Source organism: Brachycentrus maculatus, unplaced genomic scaffold, assembly GCF_059751285.1.
Source record: "Brachycentrus maculatus isolate JH-2025_06_01 unplaced genomic scaffold, ASM5975128v1 h1tg000118l, whole genome shotgun sequence".
NCBI classification, from domain to species: Eukaryota; Metazoa; Arthropoda; class Insecta; order Trichoptera; family Brachycentridae; genus Brachycentrus; species Brachycentrus maculatus.
Window position 1 is genome coordinate 766226 of NW_028280871.1, and position 24720 is coordinate 790945.

Below are 24720 nucleotides of genomic sequence, written 5' to 3' on the forward strand. Positions count from 1 at the left end.
GAACACTTGAAACATAAGATGGTAATTTTTCTGACGCTGACTTAAACCGCTCAAGTCGATCGCAGCAGGCCTCCTTCATTATCGTTAGGTTAAAATGGATTAAGCCGAAAGGCTAATATGAAAATATTCCACCACAAGGATAGCAACACCCTACGTGAATGAAGATTCTCTTTAGCCTGGGGCTCCGGTTTTTTCTGTTTTTCTTTTCCCTACCCACTGCTTTTGGCGATTAACATTATTCGTCACCAGTCATTATTCATTTCTGAGACATGATAGCAAAAAAGAGCATACATTCACACGCGCTCGATTAAACTTGGAAAGATTACGAGGAACCCACTGGCCCGATTTGCTGACCTTTCCGATAGCATTAAGTGTCAATTCCAAGATTCTCCGCTAGTTCTTCTATATTTACGGTGGGATTTTGTTCCACCAGATTCCGCAGGTCATCCTCATCGAGGTCAAAGGACCTTCCAGAACGAGACTAGTCTTTTAGGCTGTAGTTTCTGGCTCAAAATTTCTGGAGCCAGCGTTGGACATTGGCTTATGCTTATTGTCCGACCACCATTTGTCACTTTTATTATAACTTTGCAAAAATAAGTTTCAAGTTTTGAAGAGAGCAGTTCGATTTGATAACAGTGAAATAACTACCTGCTTTTATTAAATGTTGACGCGGGTAGTTTATCTTCCACCCCTTCGATTTTAAGTTTGTGTAGTTGAAAATACCGCATTGCTTATGAGATGACCCAATTTTATGATTTACAAAATCCGGATACACAACGAGGGAAACTTACCTGAGCGTAGAGCCTCAAGATGTCGGTGGCCGTTCCCTCCGGGAGATTGTTAAACCAATCGTCCAGGGGTTCGGGTCGGGGGGTGCGCGGGATGCGCAGCAGCCCGTCCCGCGCCAGGCGCGCCAGCGGGGCGTGCCGGCCGAGCCGGCACTGCTCGTACGCGGTGCTCAGGTCCCGGAAGAAAGCGCGCACGCGCGGCACCAGCGCCGGACTGTCAGGCAGCAACACCACGTAGGCCGCGTCGCGCGCGTACGAGTACGGCTCCAGCAGCAGGCGGTCCCAGTACTGCAGCGCGTGCGGAGACAGCGTTACCCAGTCCCGGTCGTGGCCCACAAGCAGCGGCGGCACGGGCTGCGGCTCGCAAAGGTCCTCCGTGCCGCGCCCCGCCAGGCGGTGGAACTGGCGCCAGGTGAGCGGGCCCGCCACCGCGTCCCACATGCGCGTGCTGCACTTCTTCTGGATGGCATCCTGCAGCAGCGGCTGCAGGCGGCGCATGAGCCGCACCACGTCGCGCCCGGCTGCCGGCGCGGGCGCTCGCAAGAAGGGCCAGCGGTGCAGCGCGGGCGCCGCGCGCCCCGCCGCCGCCTCCAGCGCCAGCGCGGCCGCGTCGCCGCAGTCCGCGTACTCCAGCCGGTGCAGGCGCGGCTCGCTGGCGCTGAGCCGCTCGGCCGCCTCCGCCGCGCACAGCTGCAGCGCGCTGGCGCTGTTCCCCAGCACTCCGCACTGCTCCCGCACCAGCTCCATGAGCGCGGCGGCCGCGCTCCGGTCGGGCTCGCAGAACACCCCGCCCTCCCTCTTGTACTCGGCGGGGTCCTCCGCCAGCCCGGTGATCTCCATCTCGTCCTCGTAGAACAGGCCCGCCCGGTGGGCGAGGCGCCGATTGACGACGGCGCTGAAGCCGCAGTTGCAGCGGATGGGCTCCTCGTCGGGGGGCGAGGGGGGCGCGGGCGAGGGAGAGGGACTGTCGGGGGACAGCGGAGACCCCCACAGGTACACCCTCGAGTCCGCTCCCCGGATGTTTCCGACCACCTAGCGAGAATAATAGATCCATTAGCGGATTGATAAACTGGCATCAGCTAAGAGTGGAATATATACATATGGAAAACGTAGCTAATACCTTAGGTCCCGCATTGCAAACGCACATGGCGCAGCTGTCGAAGTTGTGGTCGCGGAAGATGTTGATGGCTGTATCGGCGAGCAGCAAGTTGAACTGCAGCGCGCAGATGTCGGGCTGCGCGGGCGGGGAGGAGGGCGTCGGGGAGGGGCAGGGGGAGGCGGGCGCCGCCGCCGCCGACACGCACACCGACGCCGGCTGGGAGATGCTTCCCACGCTGAGGACAACGCTTGCGTTATTGGGAGACTCCTTCACGTGAGGCAGTAAGAGCGGTGGGAAGGGAGCGGAGTGATACCTGTGCAGGTTGTGGTGCGGCGTGCGGGGCGTGCGCGGGGCCTGGTGCGGCGCGGGCGGCGCGGGGCGGGCGGGTCTCTCGGGCTGCGCACCGCCCGCGCTCTGCCAGGATGGCCGGTACACGCAGTGCGAGGGCTCCACGCCGCCCGACAGCCCCGACAGCGCCGCGTACTTGGACGCGCCCACGTAGTTGCATATCGTAGGCGGCTTGAACACGTACGACCAATCCTGCAATTTCAACAAAAAGATAATAAACTTCATGTAATATATAAACCGCTTCATACTTTTGAACGAGTTCAGTTCGCGCGCTAAATGCGTTCCAATTTCTGCTAGCCCGCGTGACGCTCGCCTGTTTCGACTTGGAGCGTTCTATTTTTAGCTAACTTATCCAGGTTAGCGATGTATTTTACGCAGTTGGAATTTGCCTGCAGTTGAGATCGTGCGTATTTTTGAGCTACTTATTCCGTTTTTACTATATTGTGGTTCAATTTGAATTTTTCTTTTTTTTTTCAAATAAAAATAAAATCCCAAATGGAGAGTGATAGCGAATATGTGGATATTGATAGTGAACATGAAAATAATGATTTTGAACATTCCGAAAGTGATTCCTTTTCGTCACTTTGGAGTTCCACATCAGAAGTACATTCAAGCAAGCACATCAGGGTCATCAGCCCCATTTGAATTTACAGCAATATAAATGGGGAAATTTTATAAATAAATTAAATATGGTTAAATTATTGAAAAGTGGATAATTTTTGACCAAAACATTATTTTAAAACCTGATGATATTTTAAACAGTTTTCATAAAAAACACCCTAGCTTTAAATAAACTATTGGTATTTGAGTGAGATCTCACCTGTATGGTCTCATCGGGCGGGGAGCCGCAGCGGGTGTGCGGCGGGTGGTCGGACTCGGAGAGCGTGAAGGCGGAGGGGGAGGCCTGCAGCGAGGGCTCCAGCGAGGGCGGCGTGGGGAACATCTTGCAGAGCTCCTCGGGCCGCACGGCGCCTGCGCCGCCCCCGCGCCGAGCGCCCCCGCCAACGCCGCCCGTCACCGCGCCCCCGCCGCCCTCCTCCAGGGAGCCCTTGTTGGAGTCCGGCGGCGTGTGGACTTGCAACTGGAAACAGTTCGGTAATATGAAGGCGTTGAATCACTAGCGCCCAATTAGCTCTCCTTAGTTTTTATGGCAAAATAAAATGTACTAAACAAACTATAGCAGTCAGGTAAGTGTCAAGTTAGTGGAAAAATTACGTTTCCTTTTGTATTACACAAAAAATTTTATGACTACAACAAATCACATTATTAAATTATCACCTCGCCATGTTATCACCATTGCCTCAACTGGAGTATAGTAAGGTATAGTAAACAGTGTACGGTATGTAGTCGATTCCCAGTTACTGAGGTCAAGCTTCGCCGGTCCAATATCTCCTTCTCAGGCACCGAGCGCTGCGGGTGCTACCACCATGCGGAAGCAATAATTGTGTGATCAACTAATATTATTACAAAAAAAACTTTAGTACTCCGGAGTTCTTAAGTAACCGGTTACTTAAGAAGGCCAACTTCACCATCGCAATATTCCGTAAAAGCATTTAAAAGACGATGAATTACTACTGGCTATACTGGATATATTTACATTTAACTAGTAAAGCTTTAGGTGTATAAAATGACAACACAACACAACGAGGGAAGAGAGGGGAAGAGAGAGAGAGAAGGGGGTGGAAGAATGAGTAAGGAAGGCGACACTCACAAGTCTTACCGTCTCGTCCCCGCTGGTGTCGTCCGAGTTGTCGAAGATCTGGTCCAGGTCCTTGTAGGAAGGCTGGAGGCCGTCGGACGTGAAGAGGTTCTTGTTCTCCTTGCTGGGGTCGTCCTCGCGCTGCGGCGGCGCGGGCGCGGGCGGCTCCACGGGCGCCATGCTGGTGTGCGTGTGCCCCGCGTACAGGTCCTCCCCGCGCCGCGCGCCCGCCGCCTCGCGCTCCTCCCACCACTCGCGCGCACCGCCCGAGTCCCGCTTCAGCCGCTTCACCGGGTGGTTGAGCCTGCGCGCACCCAACAGTTAGTCACGCCGTGCGCCACTCGCTACACGCCCACCTGTCCCCCCGGAGTCTCGGGGTGCGGCCTCGCTCCACGCCGCACCCAATTTCCCAGCGGGGTTCGCTTAATATTGCGAGCAAAAGAATCTTTCCAAACAAACTTTAATGTTGAAAATACCTGGAGTCTCGCGTATTATTTACATTTAGACTGCTCTGAAGGAACAAAAGTGTAAAAACATACTAGTGTACTAGGGTTTGATGCCCAGGGGCAGGGGGGAGGTCAAAATAAATGTAAGTGATTTTTCACTTTAATATTCATTTAACATACCAATTACTTCACATAATTCACGATCAAGATAGCACTATTGGGTGCGTAAAAGGGTTAGAGTTAATACTCTATAATCTGGCATAATTGCCAGTCATATTAATTACTTTTGAAAAAATCCACTACTTGATCAAGTTTTCATATTCTTGTTGAAACAAGAACCCTCGTATGATTTTAAGTTTTTAACAAAAAGGGAAGCGGTCAATTTGAATTAAGATGTCGACTTTGGTGGGAGACGAGAAGGGAAGAGGGCGGGTAGTTACCATGCGTGGAGGGTGGTGTAGTCGTAGAGCAGGTCCAGCGTGCGCTCCTCCTCCAGCGGGTCGGGCTCGGCCTCCTGGAGCGCCAGGATGGGGCGCTTCAGCCGCTCCGCCCCGCCCCGCTCGGGGGACTCCACCCTCTGCGCACAACACAACATTACTCCACTATACGCAATCCAGCCAGCCGCGCATTCACAGGTGGACATGGAATACCATGTCCGCAAATATAAAGAAAAACAGGTTAAGCATTGATTTAAGAAAGTTGGCACATGCGCAATAATGTTTAATACCGGCAATGTCAGAAAAACTAAAGATATTTATTTTTTGTAATTTTGCGAGATAGTGGCATTGTAAAAAACCCTCACTATCAACCGTGTGTGATATATATCCAACTATGATCGCGGCCTGGACATCGCCAGAAGAGATCTCGCAAGATCCTGAATGATTGTCACGCAATACATCATATCGAAGCGATATAACTAAAACGTAATATAGCCTTCGGTAGTATAGTATATTTGATGTTACAAAATAGTATGAAAAAATTTTAAGAATGTTCTTTCGCCATTCATAATTTTTTGAAAAATACAAAAAATTAATAATGGCGAAATACTAGGCTTGTTAATACACATTCAACAGACAGTTTTGTATGTGTATTTACACTCATTTGTTAACATTGTCCATCTCTGTCGAGTTACAAATAAAACAGTTTACCTGATGGGGACGGGGCGTGTGCGGCGTGTGCGGCGTGTGGGGCAGCTGGGGCGGCGTGGGCGCGGGCGTGTGCGGGAGCGGCGGCGCGGCGCGCGGCGTGGGCGGCGCGGGCGCGGAGGCCGAGGGCGGCGCGGGCGAGGGGCCCCCGCACGGCGAGCCCGCGCCGCAGCTGCCCGGGGACCCGCCGCCGGGCGTCCCGTGCCCCGTGGACCCGGCCGCACTACCACACCTGCGAGACAGATCCCGAGATGACAATTACACCTAAATACCCGAGTGGCGCTGTGACTGCGCCTCATACTTCCAAAATATTTACGACTTTTAATTAAATACACAATCTACATAAATCTTTATCTACAATCGAATATGCATCCATACATCACATACCTTCAAAAATAAGTATAAAAAATTTACTAAAACCTAATAACATTTTAGAACACAGTTTATTTATTTCGGGTGTCCTATAAAATAAGAGTTTTTCAGAATGTGCACACTCGTAATATTTTACAATACACGGTGAAAAATTCCTCATTAAAAAAATTTCCCCAGCAAACATAAAATATTTTTTAAATCCACTATACCATCAATACGCGGTAAAAAACGATAAGATGAAAATGTACATCTGCAATTTTACACACATTCTTTGACTATTCTCAAACCGCATGATCATACTATGTGAAGTTAGATGGTAGTGTGTGCAAAATATCGCTAATGTATCAGATTTACATGATTGGCCCATATAAACCCCATATTGGATTAAGAAACTTTACTTTCGCACAAACAAATCTTTCATTGAAATGATGTAATATTGATTGTGCATTTTGGAATCGATCGTCCCGGCTAAGGCGCTTCCGGTTAAAGGGATCCCGATGAACTGTGAGTCTACTATAAATCACTAATTTTACTTTATTGGCTTATAAGAAACAACACATATAATTACATTAGATTGATACTATTATAGTTTTGAACTATAGACAACATTCAAAAACATAATTTTACAAAACACAGACACATACATCTACATCATTCTCATTGACTGGAAAAACAATGTTTTATTTTCTTGAAATATTACAAAAGCCGTATGCCATACTAAGTGCAAGCCCCATTCTATCTACATAAATATATTGAAAGTGGGAGAAATCAGCTATATATTTTTTTCAAAGGATTTCGTAAGCCATGAATTGTTGTATTTTTAAGAAAACTACAATTACTGAGAATTTAATAAATTGAAGTAATTTTTTTAACATTTTATATTTAAAGTTTAAAAAAATACTTTTTGATTATAAAACATACTACTTTTTATAAGATTTTTTAGCCAAAAACCTTATCATATCAACAAAAAAAAATCGAAATCAGTTACCCCATCTGTGCTTAGTATGGCAGATGTGCTTTGATTGTGGTAAAGAATTTCAGTGATTAACCTCCGCCTTATCACCTCGGATAGTGAAAATGAAACTACACCCCGGATGTGATGCGGAGATGGTTCATTCTGCCCTGAATGCTGTCCCGATGGTTCGCTTGGCCCATCAAACCGAGGAACTAATACGAATTAAGTTAGCTTAATTCGGACAAAAACATTGGAAAATGAGTACTCGGAAGTTTCAGAAGAAGACTGCGAGAATGAAATTGTTGATGTCTTTAAACAAAACATTAAAATTAGATGACAAAAATGATGATTATGATGATGATAAAGAAGCACACAGGCACAGGCCTGTGCCTAAACAGGATATAAAAAATCAAGTATTTTATTAACTTATTAACTTATTTTTTGCTCACAATTTATATTTACTACCGTGAAATTAACCAATAAATATTTAGCCCAATAGTTACATTTTGAATGGGTGACATATCCACCACACAGCGTAGTTATGAAATCTTTTAAATATTATTTTAAACGCTTATTTTCTAGAAATGTATTGATTTTTATTACGATACGAGATATGTAAGTAAGGTAAAAATCATTATGATAGTAAATTATCCACAACATTTTGAGTGTGTCCAAATACTTGTTCACAAAATCTGGATTATCTCCAATTACAGGAGTTATTTTCATATTATTTTTTGACATCTCATCAAGATCTTCTTCATCTTTGATGAGATGTCAAAAAATAATATGAAAATAACTCCTGTAATTGGAGACAATCCAGATTTTGTGAACAAGTATTTGAACACACTCAAAATGTTGTAAATAAATTATCTGGTCAAAATATAAGCTTAATAATAAAAATGAAAATGGTATTTTCTGGCGTTTCTCATGTGTGTGATTATAATCCGGGATTCGGATCTCACATACTAATATAAGAGTTTCTGCTTAATAAAAAGCTTCTTTACATCTCACCAATAGATGTCTCTAGTGAAGTTTTAGTGATTCATGAACAAGGTTTCTAAATTGGTTCATATATATAGAACTTCCAAGAATTTGAGTAGTGTGGTTGTCAATAATGGGTAGAATTGGTGAATGTTACACGTGTGTAAAGTGATCACTCAAACCAGCCTATGACGGTCGTAAGCCCCGTAAATGCCCAGACTTCCATATTCTTCTTCATCTTTGATGAGATGTCAAAAAAATAATATGTAAATTATCCATTTAAGCTTTCAACAAGATGACATAGTTTTTATGTTATTACTCCGAAACTAAGAATTATTCTCGATCTCCAACCCGAGTTCTCCAGTTACTATCGCAATACATTGTGGTCGCCAATATCAACCTTTTCATTATTTTTTTAAAAAGAGAAATAGTATTGTGTTATTATATTCACAAATATTTTAATGTCATGTAAATTTCGTAGGCAGCTCGTTATTAAAAATGAGAATGAAGTTGCGGTCCCGGAAACTCCGATTCAGAGTTCGCGACACCAATAATGGAACAGCAAAACGGCTATTTGTATCAGGCAACTATGGAAAAGAATGTTTACTTAGGGTATCATAAGGATTATTTCCACAGATGTCAGCAAAATGAAGAATTAGCTAAGTTAGAAGCCGAAAAATCATAACACTCGGTCCAGAGAAAGTGGAGTTGGACTGCGTGCTAAATATTGATGTTTAACACTCCCTTTGGTAGCTTCATTTCATGATCTCGGTGTCCCAAATGGGTGGAATAGACTGTACATTGAATAATTGCTTCTCGGTTCAATCACTGATATTCCTTATTCATTATTGAGTGATTTTTCAAAATAACTTATTAAAATTCATAATGAAATTTTTGTTCGATCTCGTCTTGTTAACGGATGAAAATAGCAAACGATTTAGAGTTTATTGTCTAAAAAAATATTTCAGCCATTTTGAAAAATCAGTCTGGCAGCGAGGGGGATGGGTGATGCGAGCGAGTGAGCGGGTGAGTGAGCGGGGGGGATGCCATGCGGACTCACTGCGGCGGCTGGGCGGGCGGAGGGACGCGGCGCCGGTGGAAGGGGGAGGCGGGGGCGCGCCGGCGCTCCGCGGGCGCGCGCCGCCGGCACCTGCAACACACCCACAGCTACTCACTCTACCCTACGCTACTTACTCACCCTGACACGCACACTACCGATACTCCGTGTAGTACCTAAACTCCAACGCATCAGCGCCAATTACACGCGTCAACTCTGTTTATAAATTCTACTGCAAATATACCCTTTTGACAGACGAGAAACGAGGATATTAAATCAAATTTCTGTCGCTCACAAATTATTTTTAAAATCATTATAATTTGATATCATATTTATCGAAAGAAAAATTAACATTAAAAATGTCTGAGCAAATCTTTGTTCCAATGGCGCAAAGGGTACTGCACCATATTGACGCAGTATTATCATTTATTACTTGAAGTCCTGCTCTTGGAGTACCAGTGACATTACATAAATATTGCATTACAAATCACTAGGCTTACTTGCTCCCAGTACAAAGTAGTAACTACCGTATAAATCCCAAAGTACCACCGAGCTTGGCTAATTATAGCTTTTTTATATAAATTTTTATGCGTCTTCATTATGGAATTTTGCATTTTATATATAAATTGAAATATTGAATGAAATAGCTTTGTAAAAATGTAAAACAATGTTATAAAAAAAATTAGGCTGTCATTAGTAATAAGATTAGTGTCTTATTCCACTATTGGCACAGAAGGTATGTAGGATAATATAACTGGTAACTTCAATTAATTACGATTAGAATTTAGGTACTACACATTATTTTTATTAAATAATAAATATTTAAATTAAAATATAAATATAACATTTTCTCATTTGCATTTTATGTTACACTTTGGATGCTGGTCCTGGTACAACATAATCGCCGGGAATCGAGCCCAGGACCTCATGCGTGATAGCCAAACATGCTGACCGCTATACTACGGAGCGAGTAGTCCGCTCGCTGTAATGTGCTACCACATGCGATCATATAACACAGACACGCCAAACTACGACAGTATTACCATTCCCAAAGTGTACGGCTACCAAGCTTACGGCACACGGTGGGACGGGGGACGGGGGAGGGGGACAGAGGACAGAGGGCAGGGGGCAGAGGGCAGCGGGCGGGACGAGGACTCACTTGGAACAGGAGCAGTTGGTGCGGCGAGTGGGGTCCACAAACTCCCAGTCCTTGCTCGGCTTCATGTCTATGTTCTGGTCCACTCCGCCAATCAACTCGGGGTCCTGAAACAATACAACCATCCCGTATAACTATATTTGTCACCGTACATCATTTCATGTTATTTTACTCAGGTTTGAACATAAACTGAGATTAAAAAGTGGTAAAAAAGAACGAGTGTTTAATTTATAATATAACATTAATTACTGATATTCAATTGGTTTATGGACTTGTAGGAGCCGTGACCCAATAGGGTTACCTGTAGACCGAGTTGGGTGAGGGTGTGGTGCGCGAGGAGCGAGGGGGGGTGGTGCGCGAGGGCGGGCTGCGCGGCGGGCGCGTCCACGCTGGTGAGCAGCGTGTAGCGCGCGGGGTAGCGCATGCGCACGCCGCCCACCGCCACCTCCACGGCCGCGCCCTCCTCCAGCGGGTAGAAGTGGCGCCACGCCTCCAGCGCCGCGCCGCCCGCCGCCTCCGGGCCCACCAGCGTGCCCGCCAGCCCGAAAGGCGCCAGGATCACTGCAACCAAACGCACAATCAAACTTAGTCTTCCAGAATGTCAAGCGCTATAGTCTGATGGATAATCCTGAAATTATCCGCAGCATCGGTCAGTATGTTCCCGATAGTTACCCGAGACAGCGTGGGCGTAGATTGTTTCACATTCCTATATATATATATATAGGACCAACCTGCCGATGGTTATGCCTGTAGGAAGAGCTACCACTATGCTGAACAATATCACACCGAATATTGATGTGTTCCGAAGCGGGATTCTTCTACATCTTTAACAGGAGTCTTCTTGGTTACTTATTAATTTATGTTTTTAATATATACGGCTTAAATGTTAGTTTGTCGTAAATGTATATAAATTATTTAATAATTTGATTTTGATTTTTTTTCTTAAAATTTTACAATACCTGCTGAGAAAATGATTTGTTAGTTACTCATCTGTCACGAGTCATCCGATGGTGGATGTCATGGCCGATGACACAATCCATATCTATTTATTGGTAGCTCTTTTATAAATGTTTCGTTATTTCATAACTTTATGAATAACAGAAGTAGGTTATACAGATTCATTGCGTAATGCTGACAGTGTTTTTTACCAAATTTATTTTATTTGTTTGCACATTTTTGATTTTGTGGTTCTGTGAATGTAGTTATAGATCACACTCATATTGAAAGTAAATAACAATAAAATTAAAACAAATTAAAACATTGTCATTTTGAAGGTTCCAAAACTGACTTCCCGTTACATGGAAATCATGCAACAAAAATCTAAATTTTGCATATTTCATAATTTGTCTCGCCAAAAAATATTGATGAATTCTCATAATTCAAAATGACCAGTTGACAGCTCCTGTATTGATCGATAAGCAGCCGATACAAACACCAGATGCCATTACTAAGTATTCTCCAATTGCGGAAAAACTTAAATAAATCCTATTAGTGTAAGAGAGACATCCGTATTTGAAAATGCCTAATATGAACACCACAAGTATGATCGAGACATCTATGTTTAAGTATATCTCTTAAAATATAATAAATCCACAGGTTTATTATGAGATGACGGATTAAATATGGAAACAATGTACCATATATATTATGTAGACATTTTTTCAGTACTGTTACATTTAATCCTTTTCATAAGTTGGTAAAATGGGAATTTTGTTATACAATTGCCATAAATTGGTTATTGTCAGTCTGGACTGACTGCCGGCAGTTGTCACTCCATACCTTTGGTATTGTGCGGAGGAGGTTTAAGAGAGTTGAGTCGCCGCACGGGAGGGTGTTGCCGCACGTCCACACTGGCGCACACCGTGCTCTCCCCGTGCACGAAGAACGCAAACGAGAAGGACAGGTGCCAGCAGCTGAAACACAAGCGCACAATTATATCCGCAACTGGATGGGAGCCCGTCAGGCGCATCCGCAGCGCGGATGGCGTGTGGGGAGGGGAACGAAGTACCACTCGACGCTTGAAGAGTGGCACACAGAGATCTCCCGTTGCTCTGGGAAGCGGTTCCTTCCACTGCTGGCGAGCCAGGGGCGGCTCGCCAGCGGTCGGAGCTTCCGTATGTGCGTTCTAAATAAACCCTAAATATTTACATTAAAGCATTTCTGGTTTTCTAACATGATCACTTAGTTCACTTTCCATAAACTGCTTTGTCTTATATTTGCCGAATGTTTATGGCACGTTTCATAAACATTATAAAAATAAATTTGTCACCTTGTTTTCATCTATCTGTCCATCTCTGGAAAAAGAGATTTTTTTAAAACTGTTAAGTTAACTGTAAAGTTAAACTGGAAAAATAATATCAAAAGAAATATCATTGAAAATGTTTGTGTTTTTATTTATTTTTATAAAAATTATCTTGAAATATTTTTTTTTTATTTCACTATCTATCTTTTATAGCTTTTATTTCTTGAGAATCACTCTCCACAAATAATGTAAAGATTTTACCTAAACTAAATTGACACAGTCTCACTTTAGAGATGATAATAATTTGAGCAAAGTATGTGGTAGAATTTAGTCATTGAGGTTGTAACCTCTAATATATTTGTATAGTTGAAACTGTCCACTGCGTCTTACTTAGCGGTGCGTGGGAAAACCTTAACATTCAGTAGGGCGGTGTGGTAGTAGTGTACCGACCTGCGGGAGTTGTCATCCTCGTCGCCATCGTAGGGCTGCACAAACCACTTGCCGAGGCGCACAAAGTCCCGAGACAGGAGGCACCTGGAAACATTAATATTATTCGTATAATTGCCGGCACAAACGCAGCTATACAAAGTGGATTTAAAATATACAATTTTGGATAACTAGTATAGCGCCATTTTAGTAAATTACTGTAAAACCATTTGTAACATTTTGACTGTGCTCGCAAATCTGAGGTTCTCCACTGAGGAGTTATTTTTATAATTTTTTTACTAATTGATTCGGCAGTCACATTGTGAAAATATTTATCCATTTTTAATTCAAGTTTTACTTGGCAAATTCCACTATTTCTTAAAATCTATTGTGACACGTGTTTTGATGCATTCCGTATCATTTTCAAACACCGTATGCGAAGCTAAATCTAAATTTTAGAGTTGCGTCCTCGAGTCGTTCTTCGTCCTTCAACGTCCCGAGGACACAACTCTCAAATTTACACTTAGCTTCGCACACGGTGAAAGGACGCAGAATGCATGGAAACACGTGTCACATTAGATTTGAATAAATAGTGCTATTTTTACATTTTGACATCTCAATATAGATGAAGAAGAATATGGAAGTCCGGGTATTTACAGGGCTTATGACCTGTCATGGGTTAGTTTATTTAAGCTAGCTCGGTTTGAACCAGTCTATGACAGATAATAAGCCCTGTTTTACTAACTAAAACTTAAATAAAAAATTGCATATATTTCTTCATCTATGTTGAGATGTCAAAATGTAACTATAAAACCAACTTGCTAACAAGGTACTAGCAGTCTGTAAATACTAGCCCTCCAGTTTAGCAGCTAAATGCGCTAACGAAAAATGATTATTAGCAGTATCTTGCTTAAACAAACTTATAAAAATATACACGGGCTGAAAAGTTTCAGACCTCAACATGCAGATGGCACTCGTTGTCAATAAAAATTTGAGCATGTATTTGGGGCACGTTTTAAAAGGTACTCATCAAAATTTCCACCACTTTGATCGCAGTTATTTTTTGAGAGTCGTTTGAGTGAGTCGGCGTGAGCGTTTTTTCAAAATGGAAAAAAATACGTATCGAGCAGTCATTAAATATTTGTTTTTGAAAGGCAACACGTCTATGCAAATCAAAGGCGAGTTAGACCCTGTGTACGGAGACTCTTTTCCATCCTTTACCACGTAAAATTTTGGGCGGCAGAATTTAAACGTGGACGTACCAGCTAAATGACGATGAACGTTTGGGAAAGCCAAAAACTGCAACCACTGACCATTAAATTGCTCGAGTTTATCAAACGGTGTTGGAAACTCGTCAGATTAAGGTTAAAAATATAGCAGAGTCTATGAAGATGTCGAAAAAACGTGTTCGTTGCATACTTAATCAAGATTTAGGGATGAGAATGCTGTCCGCACGGTGGCTGCCGCGTTTGCTCACTCCGGACCAAAAACACGTTCCAACGAATGTTTGCACCGCTCGCTCTGTTGACGAACTTTAGGCGCAACGGGTCAGACTTTTTGGCACCAAATAATAACTGCAGATAAAATTGGATACACCACGCTACTCCAAAAACAAAAATACAGTCCAAACAGTGGACTGCGAAGGGGGAATCGGCCCCAAAAAAGCAAAAACTGTTCTTCCGGCTGGGAAAGTGATGGCGACTGTTTTCTGGGATAGTCAAGGAGTTATTTTCATAGATTACCTAGAAAAAGGATAAAAACTATTGCAGGAACATACTACGCATCATTACTCGATAAGTTAAATACAGAAGTTACGGAAAAACGGCCACATTTGCGGAAGAAAAAAATTATGTTTCATCAAGAAAATTCTCACACCTTGCTTGCTATGGCAAAAATTCACAAATTACGGTTTGAATTACTTGACCACCCTCCTTACTCACCAGATCTAGCCCAAAGCGAATTTTCTTTGTTCTCTAAGCTAAAAATTACGCTCGGAGGACAGAGATTTTCATCGAATAAGGAGGCCATCACTTTCGAAAATGACTATTTTGCAGGGAAAGACGCCAACTACTAACTTGAACATATGTGAGCATCGCTGGGAGAAGTGTATATATGTTAAAGGTGTTAATGTAGAAAAAAAAAATTGATGAAAAAAACACTTGGATTATTGTTAGGTTGGAAACTTTTCAGACAGCCCACGTAGGTATGCAACCCTGCGTGCCCTATCCGCTGCTTTTCTTGTTTTTCTGTTCCTAATTGATAATACCTTTTATTCCTCCTTCATTTCCATTCCACAGGACCATTAGGTCCTCGATTCTGAGGTCCTTGACTTATGTCATCTGTATCCCATTTCATACATTCCTCTCTGATATCCAATCAAGGATCTGGAACGCAGGAAAATCGCCATGCCTTCATACAATTAACGATTGAGTGAGTTGATTGAGTTGGCGGTGCTCTATGCACCACTGGGTGTGGATGAGGGCCAGATGATTATGCATTATTATTACAAAAATAGAAAAAAGACCATCTTATAAAAGGAATCCAAAAAATTCAATAACTTGATAATGTGTAAAATACTGAATTTATTAATATATTTATAAATATAAATATACAAATTATGTAAGTCTCAAATCTGCTTTACATTTTTAGAATGAAATAATTATTTAATTCTAAACATTTAGTTTATTAATGAACTTGAACTTAGTGCCCTGATAAAACCTGCTGTATTGAGATGCACAAACGCCAATCAAAATATGTGAAAAATTGACAATGACTGAATCGTAAAATAGATAATATAAGATTAATTTCATCTGTAAACAACAGTGGCCGTGAAAATCTACTTATAACATATATTTGGTTTCTTAACAATGTCGTCTAAAACTTGCGAGCTAAAAGCATCTCAAATATTCGAGTGCATCAAACCGAAATAAAACGCGCGATTAGAGCGAGCTCCGCCCCCTGGCGGCGAGTGACGGCGCCGCCAGATGGCGCCGGACTGGCAGCAGCGCCGCGCCCGCCGGCCGCGGCCTGCAGTCCTGGGACCTCACCGTTAACAGGTCACTTTCCCGCGGCGGATCGCGGAGCTGTCCGGAAGAGGAACTATGATCGGAGTCGGAATATTCCGCCTTCCGTATCCGCTACTCTCCTTTCCTATTGTCTTTCCCGTGTGGCGGTGATGTCCTTCCCTTCAATCATCCGTATTCCACGAAATATATTCCGCAGCTAGATCCGAACATCTGCAGCGCGGGACTGATCACCCCGCCTTCGTATAATCGACGATTAGCACCTCGTAATTCTAACGCGGTATCCTATGGGCTACTTAGATGCAGAGCAGTGTCAGATAAAGTATTATTATTATTAATTGACCATCTTTAGAGAGGCTAAAGTAGCTTTTATCCAGCAATGGAGATTTATTTATACGTACCGATAAAAAATAACATTTTTTACAGTGAAATATATCGACCATCATTTCATTAACAAGCGTCAAAAGAATTTCGCAAATCTTAATATCTCTCAATTTAAATTTCGTAGAGGGGACATTTAACCACACACCCTAGACACACCCTAGTCATGAAGGAAAATGGGATTTATGAAGAAACGATCGGACACGCATCATTTTATAGAGGTACGGATCTGTGAACGGTGTGGGATGTCGGACTCACCTCTCGATCAGGTTATGCAGCGCCTTGAACAGAAGAGACCTGCACTCGTATGACAGCCCCAACTCCCAGGACCCCTGGTCTCCATCTGCAACAATAACACACGCGTAAGTTACGTAAATACAAAAAGGGCGATGCAACCTCCTGCGCGTCATCTGCATCCCATCAAACATATTCCGATCCATGAACCAGGAGCGCAGGACTGATAATAAATAAAACGGCCAATTTGTATAATAGCGCTGTTTTTACGAAGAATCACCTCAAGGGCGAGATCACATTGTCTTCGTATAATCGGTAATGTGAGCTGTCATCGCATAGATTCAATGCGATGCCCCCTAGGGCCTAACCATCGGGTGCTGATAGGGGTCGCAGATTAAAGGGAGAAGAGTTCGCGGAATTTAAAAGGATTTTCATATTATTAGATAACAGACTAAACTTGTACGGCATTATCATGACCAGTCATAATTTCTGGAAAGCGATACGTGAGGGTTAAGGACATCGCAAGAAGAAAAAAGTCAACTTTGTTGGAGTTTGGTGACCGCGTTTCAAAATCTCGAGAAAACTTTCAACTTCGTATCTCTACTTCGGCGGAAATGTTGTCACCAAAAGAGAAATGACGACAAAACACAATAACAATGGCAATATTGACTTATTTATCCCGAACTTTGAGGTGCAAGTGTGCAAACCTTTAAGTTTTATATGTTTATATACTTTTTTCGGATTCATATTGCAGCTCAATTTGTGCAATTAGCTCCACTCTCCTAACTTGTAAATCAAGGATATATTCGTGCATCTTTTTCGTATGCTACTTTTACCTTCCAATTTGTCCAGGGTATATTATTTCGTATTTCATAAAATGGCCAAAGTACTATTGCTTCTTTACGTTACTATTTATTATATTTGGAGCTACCATGTGTTGAAATCTTCCTTGTGCTAATTTTGGTGAGAGTCTATAGTTGGAATGCGATGCCATATAGAAGAACTACATAAAAGGACGTAGAAAACATCGTAGAAAATTGTTAAAATAAATATATACTAACAAAATAAATGCTTTAAATATGAATAATATTGAGAATATATACTAACAGATGACAGTCGGTTACCGATACTAGCCGATAATAAATTGAAATAAGTATAAAAATAAATAAATAAAAATTAAACACGTCCACGTTTCACTTAAAAATCAATCCTTTTACACACAAACCACGTCGAACTGCGAGCAATTGAATTTTATATTTACAATTTTTAGTTGTAGTAAAAAGATAGATCGATAGAGCGCTCAAAACGAAAACTTTCAAACCCCACCCTGTGGATACATTCCTGCGATATCGCATGACATTCGCGGAACAATAATGTTAAATAAACATTTAAATTTTCAATAAGTAATTCTTAGACTTTATTACTACTCGTATATACGAGTATATAAGTACGTGCCATAATGAGTATTCGTTACTTTTTCTCGATTTGTATTTCATTTCAGCTCAAGTTTTTTAAGTAAAATCGTAAAATATGTCGGGAGCTAGAAATCACAATACGCGACCAAATTTGTGCGCTGATTAGAGTGATAGCGTCCCAGTGATTTTCTACTCTAGTATTATTCAATATCACCTGAAGCGCAGGACTGAACATCGTGCCTTCGCGTAATTAACGATCAATATAACAGTGTGTCGATGCGATGCAGCGCCCTATGCACCATCGAGTTCGGACGTTGGTCAAATGCAGCATTAGAAAGATGATTAGACAACGGCCGTTACAGGTTCGGTGAATAAGTTTGGTTTTTGGATTCGATTCCCCATCACTGATCGTTAGTGAATTTTCCTCCGAGCGAAGAAGAAAACGCCTCGTTTTTCTTTTAATTCTCGAGCAAAATAAGTTAATTTATCCATAAGTACCTACATAAAAGCCATTAAAATATTATTATGTACTCGGATATTTAATTCCGACTTCAATAGGTATTTCTTGAATGTTATTTGCACGCTGAATTTGTAATCAACCGATAAATCGCTGAGAGCGCCAATAACAATTTCGTAACTGACAATTCCATCGAGACTGTATTTTATTAAATGGCGGCTTCGTCAAAGGAAATCGGGAAACCGCGAGGCCCAGGAGGCCCAGCTCGACGTGACAGCCTCTTCGCAAAATCGCCGGATTCAAAATGCAACAGACTAAATATTTATTACGCGTATTCAGAAATCCCGTTTATATTTGACCTTATATAGAAAACTCCGTATAAAAGAGATAAGGCTGATCCATGTTTCCTGTTTCCTACCCTCATGCAGTTAAACCTAACGTATACCTAGTAAATAACTGTTGCTCCGTATCCCATGCGCTCAAAATTAATTTAAACGAAAATGAAAACAAATTTTCCAACGACACAATATGTATAGTTTGGAATAACTAGAAATTTCTTAGTTCAAAGAGTGTCACTTTGACCATTAATGTAACTATTAGAGAGAATAATTCATATTTATTTTACTTTTGATCAGTATTACATGAAAATATATCGTTTTATTCGCTACAAATATCATGTCTTATGAAAACTCGCGCGATACCCATGCTAAAAATTGCGCAAATTAAAAGTACGATGTTAGAAGACGAGTGACATGGTTAGGGATTCTTTTTTTTTGTCAAAAATAATTGTCAAGAACTTTAGTAGAATAGGCCTATATTCCGCCAATCCATGCACTAGACCAGGCATGGGGAACCTGGGGCCTTAAGGCCGCATGCGGCCTTTTGGCTATTGTAGTGCGGCCTTTTGACTGATGCCAATTTTTGTAAATATGCATTTTTCAATATTTTTTTTAATTGCATCATTGACAATTTATATTGTGATATAATCAAAATATTTAGTTTATAGGGGGGGTGTCAAAGTTTTCTTTACTGCGGCCTCATGTTCTATAGTTTTTAAATACTAGTTTTCTTTTCGGAATCGTTAACTTCACGACGGTAAAGATCCACAAGCGGTTTAAAAAGTCCCGAATTAAAGTCAAAATTATCTAAATTAAACAGTTAAAAACGTTCCCTCTTTACTCTAATCCCAACTGCTATGGAATTAGTGAATCGAAATAAGGTAAAAAAAATATATGGAAGTAAATGTATGATGTCCGCATCCGTAGTGTGATGGTCAGCACGCTCGGCTACCGTTATGGAGGTCCCGGGTTCGATTCCCAAGGGAAGGGGGGTCAAATAAATATAACTGTTTTTTCACTATAATATTTATTCTATATTACCTGAAGCGGAGGGCTGGTCACCTTTCCTTGATGTGTTAACGATCAAGAAAACACTGCGTTTATATGATGCAGTGCCCTATGCACCATTGGGGTGCGGATAAGGGTGTGAAGAAGAAGAAGAAATGTATGATGATAATATTATTAAAACGTTAGGGTTACAACGCATTTTTTACGATGTAGCACGTGGATAACCTTACATTTTGACAGTTAACGCTAACTCTAATCAAAGGAAATATTGCACAGGCAAATACGGAAATAGTTTATCATCGAAAATGTTGTGTCTAGCAAAGGCAGAGGCAGTTAGCTGAGACATGGGAGTTCTACTAGAGAATATGATGAGGGTAAGATAGGTACAGGGGGCAGTACTGGGTGCAACGTGCAGCGGAGACGTCGCAGGGCCGCGTGGGGCGTAGAGCACAGGGCCGCGGCCGGGAGCGTGGGAGCCGCCTGTGGAGAGATCGATACCTCCATCCGCCCCCGCCCCCGCCCCCGCCCCGCGCCCTCGGCCGTGTGTTCCCACCACAATGCCGGGCCGAAGGAGAAAACACGCCAATTATTATTCCGACTTACCCCTCTTGTTGCGCCGTTTAGGTGAACAATATACGCGCGCGAAAAATCCACCCATTTACACCCGCATAGATAAGGACACTGCTAAATGGGTGCACTGGAAATTCGCCCGAGAATCGAAATGCGTAATAATCATAATCAAACACATATATATCTCTCAGACAAATGGGCGGCAAAACTACGTATGATAGATGTTCGAATGGTGAAATAAGGAAGGAACGCAAAGATGAGATAAGCATTATCGATAAAATTAAGAAAGGTGTGTTGAGATGGTTTGGACACGTGGAACGAATGAGTGCGGAAAGAGCGATAAAAAAAATTATGAGGCGAACGTTGTTGGAAAAAGGAACAGAGGAAGACCGAGAAAAACTTGGCACGATCAAATATGTCAAATACTTGAAAGCGTTCAGGTTAGGAGTCAAAATTATCGGCGGGTAAGTATGAGGAGATGCAAGAACGTGGAAGAAGCGATGAATGTTTGCAAAGACAGAGTGGTGTGGCGTTCTATTCTCTCTACCTACCACTGCGGGAAAGCGGCGTGATGGTTAAGTAGTTAGTTAAACAAATACACGAGATATGCGAACTCTTAGACGAAAGTGTCATAAATTCAATATTTGACAAAATAAAAAATGCAGCATTAGAAATTAATGTAGGGCTGTTGGGTTCAGGTAAAAAATATTAATAAGGACTATTTGAAGTGGTGTGGATATGCGAAGCGAACGGAAAACATTTCACTGTAAAAGTATATTTGGTAGAGGAATATGGGAGAACAGAACAAAGACGACTAAACGACTCGGCACCACCGAATCGATTGGAACCCGAAAACTGGTCGCGTCAAAAACTACGTAACCGGAGGGCGCATATGAATGGAGGTAAGAATGTCGAGAAAGCTAGGAGTGCATGCCTGACCTGCAGTATGCGTCGCGACTGCAATAACAGTGCGTCAGAATTATAACACGTAATCGAGGATGATGCGATAATAGTAATATTTTAAACCGAAGAGATAGCTGCCCTCAAAAGACTCGTTAAGAGTACACTCTCGGTAGCTAGTACGAGTACCGAGAGTGTCGCAGCCATTACTGCTGTCCGTGTTTTAACCGAATGGTTGAACAGGGGATGAAGATCAGTTGTAATTTGTAGACTTGATTACAATACTTATGATATGATATTTAACATCCTTTGGAGTGTGTCCCAATACTTGTTCGTGTTTTAACCGAATGGTTGAACAGGGGATGAAGATCAGTTGTAATTTGTAGACTTGATTACAATACTTATGATATGATATTTAACATCCTTTGGAGTGTGTCCCAATACTTGTTCGTGTTTTAACCGAATGGTTGAACAGGGGATGAAGATCAGTTGTAATTTGTAGACTTGATTACAATACTTATGATATGATATTTAACATCCTTTGGAGTGTGTCCCAATACTTGTTCGTGTTTTAACCGAATGGTTGAACAGGGGATGAAGATCAGTTGTAATTTGTAGACTTGATTACAATACTTATGATATGATATTTAACATCCTTTGGAGTGTGTCCCAATACTTGTTCGTGTTTTAACCGAATGGTTGAACAGGGGATGAAGATCAGTTGTAATTTGTAGACTTGATTACAATACTTATGATATGATATTTAACATCCTTTGGAGTGTGTCCCAATACTTGTTCGTGTTTTAACCGAATGGTTGAACAGGGGATGAAGATCAGTTGTAATTTGTAGACTTGATTACAATACTTATGATATGATATTTAACATCCTTTGGAGTGTGTCCCAATACTTGTTCGTGTTTTAACCGAATGGTTGAACAGGGGATGAAGATCAGTTGTAATTTGTAGACTTGATTACAATACTTATGATATGATATTTAACATCCTTTGGAGTGTGTCCCAATACTTGTTCGTGTTTTAACCGAATGGTTGAACAGGGGATGAAGATCAGTTGTAATTTGTAGACTTGATTACAATACTTATGATATGATATTTAACATCCTTTGGAGTGTGTCCCAATACTTGTTCGTGTTTTAACCGAATGGTTGAACAGGGGATGAAGATCAGTTGTAATTTGTAGACTTGATTACAATACTTATGATATGATATTTAACATCCTTTGGAGTGTGTCCCAATACTTGTTCGTGTTTTAACCGAATGGTTGAACAGGGGATGAAGATCAGTTGTAATTTGTAGACTTGATTACAATACTTATGATATGATATTTAACATCCTTTGGAGTGTGTCCCAATACTTGTTCGTGTTTTAACCGAATGGTTGAACAGGGGATGAAGATCAGTTGTAATTTGTAGACTTGATTACAATACTTATGATATGATATTTAACATCCTTTGGAGTGTGTCCCAATACTTGTTCGTGTTTTAACCGAATGGTTGAACAGGGGATGAAGATCAGTTGTAATTTGTAGACTTGATTACAATACTTATGATATGATATTTAACATCCTTTGGAGTGTGTCCCAATACTTGTTCGCAAATCTGGATTATCTCCAATTATATAAGTTATTTTTTCATATTATTTTTTTACACATTACATATCATATTATTCATCTATGTTGAGTTTAAAAAAATAATACGACGATATTTTTGTCCAAGGGTGTATATGGTGTGTGGTATGCCCGTCCTACGGAAGGAGGTCAGGGTGGGGTGGGGGTGTGGGGGTGTGGGGCGGGGGGAAGTTCCTCTGATCCCGTCATAATAAAGTGGGCGTCTGGTTACCTCGAGGTACGACAGCTTCCACGTATTATGTTGATGGACTGTTTTCTAGAATCTCGATGAATATCGCATTTCTCGAATACAATTCAACCTTCCGCTATTCAAACAAATTAATTTGGTCACAACCAATTTTGACACAAACCTCCCTTAGTAAAAAAGGGGTTCGTTTTATTGAATTTAAAGCCTCGTTAGTGTGTAGAGACTTCCTCTTCATTTTTAAAGGTTATTAGTTTTTATTTGACCATTTTCGATGCAAAAGCCCATTGACGAATATATGCCAAATAAAAAACGTTTTTTATCGCAATATCTTGAAAAGCGTTATCAAAAACATATTTTCGGAAAATTGATACTAGGAGATTAAAAACTATATCAAATAAAAAGTAGTATTTTAGCGTGTCCAGATTAACGACGAAATTAATGAAGTTTGACCCGGTTCTGACGGTTTCACGTGCCCTCCGGGGTTCGATCTGCACTCTTCCACAATATGATCTATCTTTAAATGGTGTTTTATCAAAAATTAAAATATGATATCTTCATTGGCGCACTCCCGGGAGAGAGACGTCGATTTTTTAAATAAGGAAGCTGTAGCTTTATGTTGAACATCTTGTTCGTATTATAATTTTAGGTTGTATTTTTTGTATTTTTTTTTTGTAATATATTTAAACAATGCAATAACGTCTTGTTACGGGTTGTGCTCAGTGAGCCATTCATTAAAACATGATTTGTTTTAAAAAGTAATAAATAGCGGTTGCCTAAATGCCCAGGTATAATATGGAGTGCAAGGGTAAAAAATAAATAAAACATCATTTGACTATTTTCTGTCATGTCAAATGATAACCAAATTCTATGTACGGTTCGCCCCCAGTAGGTAGATCCCTCGGCACCGGTTGGGATAGGACTCGGATGCTGCTCGAGGAGGAAGACGGCGTCATTCCGATGGGCGGATCGATCCGAGCCCCCCTGGCCCCCGGCAAGGTCGTCGGGCCCGGCGGCCACTCGGGACGCCCGCGCGCACCCCGCGACGCGTGCATCGGAGGAGTTACGCTACAGACTCCTCTAAATTCTATTATTCGGAGTATTTGTTCGCGTCTCCTCGATCCGCCCGCTGGCTGAGCGCTCCGGCCGCGAGCCGGAGGAGGAGTGCGGACGCAGCGGCAAGCGCGGGACCGACAGCCGCGGCAGGATGGCACGGCGCCGAGACCGTTACTGAAGAGGTCGACGACTTTAACTGTTGTGTATACACAACGTACAACAATACTCGCGAGCGTTCCCGCCTCGGAATTTCGTGTTCGCTTCGCTCGCTCCGCATACGAGAGTTACGTACGAGAATGCGCACGGGGGCTTCTGTGACGAGTGATTATCTCGCGATACCGAAACACCGTGCATAGTTCTAGGGAATATCGATCAATCCGGCGTGTCGTGTTGCGGCGCACTCGCCGGAGGGAGGCCTGCACCTACTCCTTCCACTGCTAACTGGGGCAGTCGCTTTATATGTGAAAACGCAATATTGGGGTTGAGAGGGCCATCGGACGCACTACGAGTGTATCGACACATCAAACTGGGTCCGTAAAAACGCTGTTAGTTATACTAGTTTTACGCTGTATTTACACAAAAAAAGTAAGCCAATTGTATTAAACTTGTGAAGTTGCCTTAAACCTTAATTTGAAAAAGGTCTCTAACGTAATTACTCAAACCAGTCAATGACAAGTCTTAAGCCCTGTACGTAACCAGGCTTCCATATTCCTATATCAATAGTATAGTATAGTCACTATTCTTCGATGAACCATGAATATACGCAAATTTTATAATGGATGTGTGTTTCACCAT

The 24720-nt window shown here is 42.1% G+C and overlaps 1 protein-coding gene across 3 annotated transcripts in view; it reads right to left on the reverse strand.

The window, feature by feature from the left end:
• Positions 1-24720, reverse strand: part of skd (mediator complex subunit skuld) — a 63972-nt gene that overhangs the window by 6269 nt on the left and 32983 nt on the right. The window contains exons 3-15 of one of the 3 annotated variants that reach the window (XM_088259589.1): positions 16377-16461; positions 12739-12822; positions 11826-11959; positions 10348-10607; positions 10050-10153; positions 8894-8983; positions 5529-5757; positions 4821-4957; positions 3956-4238; positions 3056-3316; positions 2201-2427; positions 1909-2122; positions 792-1820 (exon numbers count right to left, since the gene is read on the reverse strand). In XM_088259589.1, coding sequence (XP_088115715.1) covers positions 792-1820; positions 1909-2122; positions 2201-2427; positions 3056-3316; positions 3956-4238; positions 4821-4957; positions 5529-5757; positions 8894-8983; positions 10050-10153; positions 10348-10607; positions 11826-11959; positions 12739-12822; positions 16377-16461 — 3137 coding nt within the window. Of the gene's footprint in view, positions 1-791; positions 1821-1908; positions 2123-2200; positions 2428-3055; positions 3317-3946; positions 4239-4820; positions 4958-5528; positions 5758-8893; positions 8984-10049; positions 10154-10347; positions 10608-11825; positions 11960-12738; positions 12823-16376; positions 16462-24720 lie in introns of all 3 variants that reach the window. The other 2 variants (XM_088259588.1, XM_088259590.1) reach the window with 2 other exon arrangements.